The sequence below is a fragment of the Carlito syrichta genome, unplaced genomic scaffold (assembly GCF_000164805.1).
Source record: "Carlito syrichta isolate Samal-C Ts95f unplaced genomic scaffold, Tarsius_syrichta-2.0.1 Scaffold302394, whole genome shotgun sequence".
Lineage (NCBI taxonomy): Eukaryota > Metazoa > Chordata > Mammalia > Primates > Tarsiidae > Carlito > Carlito syrichta.
The window spans coordinates 23,782-29,781 of NW_007246490.1; the positions used below are offsets into that span (position 1 = coordinate 23,782).

Consider the following 6,000-nt stretch of genomic DNA (forward strand, 5'->3'; position numbering starts at 1 on the left):
TATTTTTATATTACAGCTGGCCTTTATACAGTTAAACAACATGGGTTGGAACTGTGCCTACTTCCTTATATACACCTCTGCCACTTCTAAGACAGCAAGAACAAGTCCTTCTCTTCCTCCTTTTCCTCCTCAGCCTGCTCAATGTGAAGACAACAAGATGAAAATCTTTATGATGCTGCACTTCCCCATAATGAATAGTATACAGTATATATATTTTCTCTTCCTTATGCTTTTCTTAATAACCTTACAGACAAAATATGTGTTAACTGACTCTGTAAGCTATTGGTAAGGCTTCTGATCAACAGTAGGCTATTAGTAGTTAAGTTTTGGGGAGTCAAAAGTTATACTCAGATTTCTGACTATGTGAGGATTGGCACCCCTACCTCCTGCATTGTTCAAGGGTCAACTGTATGAAGATATGAGAGAGGACCCAAAAGAACCTGGAATTTATTTATAAAAATTTGTGAATTTATTCTTATATGTTTAAAATTCAGTCACCTTCAAAGTACTCTCTGTTTGATATAATATACCTATTGAGACACTTTTTCTACTGCTCAAAACAGTTTTTGAGCTCGTCAATTTTGATGCCTTTTAGTGCTTCTCTTTATTTCACCTCTTCCACATCAGCAAAACATTTTCCTTTGAGGAGTTTTTTCATTCAAGGAGACAAAAAAAAGTTGCATATGGTGAAAAGAGAGGGTGGGACACCCAGGTCATGTGTTTTTGGCCAAAAACTGCTGAATACTCAGCATAGTATATGTAGATGTGCTCATTTATCACAGATCATGAAATGGGCAAATGCACTGAATCTCCCAAAAAATTCAATGAGGTTGAACGCAGCCTCTTACAACAATAGGTGGTACACTGATGCCCATGGGTTCCTAGAAGACTCACCTAGTGGGGGAAACCTTTACTACAAGGAGATTGCCCTCCAAAAGATAATTACAGGTTTTTTGGGGTTCCCCATTGTGTGTGTGTGTGTGTGTGTATGTAGGTGTGTAGGGATGTGTGCGCATTTCGCAATTGATCTTGCACTATTACAGTGTGGAACATACTGGAATAAGTGTAATTAAGGAATTTTTCAAAATGTAAATTACAGTAAATCTGGAAGAAAACAATTTATTCAAGAAACTCCATCTTACTCATTGTTCTGATATGCCCCAGCTGCTCCTTCCCAGGATCCTTTGCCTGACCATCCTCTTCCAGACCTTTAAATATTTGGTGGCCCTGGGACTGCATCATCAACTCTCTTTTCAATCTACACGCTTTCTCCTAGGTGAACCCATTCAGTTCCTTGGCAAAATAACATCAAAATGGTGATGACTCCCAAAGGTATATCTCCAGGTATAAGCTCTTCACTTAATTCCAGACTTGCATTTCCAACAGCCTACTCACTAGCCTTACTTTGCTATCAAAGAGACAACTCCAGGTTACCATTTCCAAAACCAAATTCTTGATCTACTTACCTAAACTTACGATAACTTACCACTATTCTCCAAGTATTTGTTATCCAAAAACAAAAAACAAAAAAAAATTGCCATCATTCATCTAATTGCTCAGGTCAAAAACTCTGGGGTCATTCTTGACTCTTGCAATCATCTAATCTATCAACCCATCCTGGTAGCCCTACCTTCCCAAGATAGCCAATCACTCTTTAACACTATGTTCTCAGGTAAGCCATCTTTTGCCTGGCTTCTGCAGCAGGAGCTTAACTAGATACCCACTTTCATGCTTATACCCCAGAAGTTTATTCAACTGGAGTTGGAGTAATCCTTTAAAAACAAAAATCAGATCATTCCATTTCCCAGCTCTTAGACCGAGAAGCTTCACATTGTACTTAAAATAAAATGCAAATCTTTACATAGTATGACCTATAAGATCCCATATGACCTGGCTTGGAGATACCTCTGAAATAATTTCTTCCAGTCCTCTCAGTCACACAAATCTCCCCAGCCACCACAGGCTCCTTGCAGAACTTTAACATGCCAAACACAACACTTTCTTAGGGTCTTCAAACATTCTTGACCCTATGCCTAGAACACTGCCTGGACTGCTCTATGGTTTACTTCTTCACTTTACACACATCTTTCATAAAAAACACCTTCTCAAATTAGCTGGGCATGGTGGTATATTCCTGTAGTCACAGCTACTCAGGAGGCCGAGGTGGGAGGATTGCCTGAGCCCAAAAGCTTGAGGTTGTGGTGAGCTGTGATTGTGCTACACTCCAACCCGGGACCCAGAATGAGAATCTGAGTCAAAAACAAACAAAATAAAATAAAATAACACCTTCTTTTATAATGCTAGCTAACACAAAATGCCATTCCATCAGACTCTCTTTTTACCATTTTACTTCATAGAATTCGAAATTGATAGACACAATAGGACATAGTTATTTATTATCTGCTTACACTGCTTCCCCCACTAGTGTACACTCTTCATGAGGGCAGCTATCTTGCCTGTTTTGTCATCTCTGTATCTTCAATAACTTTAACAGTCTCTGATGCACAGTAGCTGATTAATAGTCACTGAAAAGCTAAATATATTCAAGGATTCAAGTTTTAGTCATGCATGACCCACATGCTTAGATAATCCAGGAAATTATATTTATCTACCACAGTCCTACACCGAATATATATCTACAATTACCAAACTGCTCTTAATACTTAACATGAATGTCCTAAAGGAATATAGATTTATAGAAAAGTACAATAATTGATCACAATGACTTTGTCATTAAAAATATAAAAACATGTAAACTTCATTGGTGTAAACTTTCTACAAAGAAAAAGTCATATATATATATATATATATACACTATATATACTTACAGATTATTAATATCAATATGACTCAGAAAATTTGTAAAATGTTTTAAAATAACAGTTTCTCTCCCAAGAGAATAACCAAAATATCTCACTCCCCAAAGTTGTTGAGATAAAAAGTAAAACGCAAAAAGGTACTTACCTCCCTTTTTCTACCAAGAGTAAGACATCCAATTTTTCCCCATTTTGAACCATTGTGCTGATTGCTGAAGGAAGAAGAGAAAGGCATAAACTTATTTTTTAAAATATTACACTAAATATACATAAAGACACAATTATTAATACCACTGAAGCTTGTGTTTGGGAGTAAGCCATCATCATTTTACTAAAAGCTACCATTATGGTATACAATAAAGACTTGTGTTCCAAAGGTAAGAGTGAAGAAAAAAAATCTTACTTAGTTCTTGCAGTCTTCTTAAGTGCATTCTATCTTCCTGAATTTCTTGTATTTGAAGGCAAAAATGCAAACTAGACTTGTCCATAGCAAACCAGCCTTTTCTCCACTGATCCAGAGCATGGCAGTCTTTGTAGAAGAGTTGGCCAATCAAATTATAGTCAGCTTCTGTTAAGTTTTCAGCAAATAAGGGAACAAAATGCTGTTAAAACAAATACAAAAAAAAAGTAATAAAGACAGTGAAAATAGAAAGTCCCTTCCCTATCTATACATAAGAGAAAAGGTAGAAAAATTATCTTACTTTTTCTATTGTAAAGATTCATAAGTAACACCAAATTCAAAACAATCATTTAAACTTGCCATTAGGCTTAAAACTGAACATTTATCATGCATTTTTTAAATGGCAGCATCTTAAACCATTATTCTTGCTATATAGAGAGTTGAAATTGGAAGATGTTTTCTTAATTGGTTTGTGGCACTTTTCAAAATGGCAATCTTCACTGTTTTTCTCCAAGTATGTCTTTTATTGAATCTGTTCCTTTCCCCTTTGAGTGTACCCTGAATAAGATATCTACTTACAAAAGACAAACACAAAGAAGATTTTATAATATTGAAAATACTATAATCATCATAAATATAGCCTTAACTTGAAGAATGATTTCTCCAAGGTACTACATTAATTTCTTCCCTGCTTCAGGGTCTAGGAAAGTATCTCTTAATTTCATTTGAAACAATCTTTGAAAGCCTACTGAAATACGAACTTTCTTCCCAGAATTTTATGTAAAATTTTCATGGACCCCTGAAGCTCAATCACAGACTCCAGCATAAGAATCTTCTCTGGATTTAGGGTAACAACATTTAAATACCTTGGCTATTGCCTCTGTCCATTTTCTTTGAGCTTGAGATGTTTCTGCTCCAAATAAAAATACACGTTCTGAGGGTAAGTAGATCTCAAAGATAAAGATGGGCCTACAGCACGCAAAAATACAAAGATATCACTAGTTATGGTGTGCTCTTATGAAAACAATACAGAGGTCAAGTTTTCAATTAAATTTCTTTTTAAAGTGAAATAATGCTGTGAAATCAACCTATCAGTTTTTTTCTGTTAATAGTCTGTATTTTATTCAAATGAGCTAAATGGGACACATTGGCTCAGACAAAAGGAATATTTTTCTAATCACTTAGTCACTTACTGCATGACTTTGTTGATACTCTGGACATTCTGTTGACTGATGTGGCAAAGGGCCCTCCTCAGTCTCCTCTTTCCTCTCAGATCACTCCTGCTTAATTTACGTGACCAGTTGTTGAAAACAAACATTGTCCAAACAACTCTTAGCCCTCTTGCTATCTAACTTCAGACCCTCCCAGTCACAACAGGTTTCTTGCAGCACCTGAACATGCCAAGCACAACACTCTCTTGGGGTTTTCCTAAGAGAGACACATTTTCCTTTTGTCATCTCAGCTGATCCTGAAATTTCATATCCTTACTACAGATAAAATTAGAGTAACAATCTATGCTCTGAATTCTTTCCAGAGTTCCTCATCCACAACTCCAACTATTTCTTAGAACATGCTAAGTATATGTGCTTTTACCTAAAAACAACAACAAAAAAATAGACAGTAAAAAAAGAAAAGAAAATTCCTTCCCTATCTGCACACAAGTAGAAAAATTATCAAAATATCCTATGCCAAAATCATCTTTCTTTTTCCTCTTTTTCACCACACGCCTGTTGTTTCCTCTTCATGTTCTAATTTAGAGGCATCACCATTTACTTTATCAACAAGCTTCAAACCTCAGAGTGTAATTTATCCTTCCCCTTAACATCAACTCTCCAGTTAGCCAATCTTTTAATCTCATCAATTCAACAACCATAAGATTCTCTCAATCTACTATTCTCTTTTTCTTTTTAGTCATCTCTTCCTCTAATTTCACTCTCAGCGATTGTGGTCTCTCTTCCTCCAATCTCCTCCTTACCACTTCTTCTAGCTCTCTTCCTAAAATATAAACCTATATAATGCCTCAATATCTACATTATTGAGTTCATACTCTACAATAATATGCTGTTTAAGACAATTCAAAATTTGGTGGCAACAATTATTTTTAACCTCATTTTCCTGTAATTGTTATTTCTTGCACTTCCATTTGTATTGGAAACATTCCATCAAGATTGTCTTATCTTCAAATACATTAATATGCTGACACAAACTAGTATTAATTCAAGTTGTATTTTATTTACTAATTAAGTAACTTAAAACATAGAATGCACTCATTTTAACAGTCCATAATAAGCCACATCTGATCATCCATGTAGAATAAAAGCACTATTAGGATTAAAGCAAATTAATTAGTAACCAGTTTTGCTCCCAACAAAAATCAAATTGGATTTACTAGAAAACAATAGTCATCCCAACTAGTGCATATTGGTCATTATGTAATAATGGCAATATGTTCCATGTAATTTTATGTAAATAACAGCTTTGTAAATCCCTTCCCTTTCTCATATAAAAAAGCTTATGAAAATATGCTCCTGTAAGACTGATTTTTTCAGATTTAATATTAATACTTTTCCATTAATTACATCACAAAATATGATAAGAAGCTTTCACACCAAAAATCTTAGATGGCCTGTTGTAAAAGCCCTCAGAGAAATTCATTTAAACTATAGCATTATTTAAGTAAAATATACAGTATAGCCGGGCTCGGTGGCTCAGCCTGTAATCCCGCACCTTTGGGAGGCTGAGGTGAGTGGATTGCCTGAACCCGTGGGTTCGAGACCTGCCTGG

At 35.4% G+C, this 6,000-nt stretch overlaps 1 protein-coding gene across 1 annotated transcript in view; it reads right to left on the reverse strand.

Annotated features, from left to right (window-relative positions):
- The window catches only part of ARAP2 (ArfGAP with RhoGAP domain, ankyrin repeat and PH domain 2), a gene marked incomplete at its 3' end in the record, with an annotated part of 112,456 nt that overhangs the window by 22,390 nt on the left and 84,066 nt on the right, over window positions 1-6,000 (reverse strand). Inside the window, exons 16-18 of the mRNA XM_008056542.2 lie at window positions 4,083-4,185; window positions 3,220-3,418; window positions 2,965-3,028 (exon numbers count right to left, since the gene is read on the reverse strand). Coding sequence (XP_008054733.1) covers window positions 2,965-3,028; window positions 3,220-3,418; window positions 4,083-4,185 — 366 coding nt within the window. The remainder of the gene's footprint in view (window positions 1-2,964; window positions 3,029-3,219; window positions 3,419-4,082; window positions 4,186-6,000) is intronic.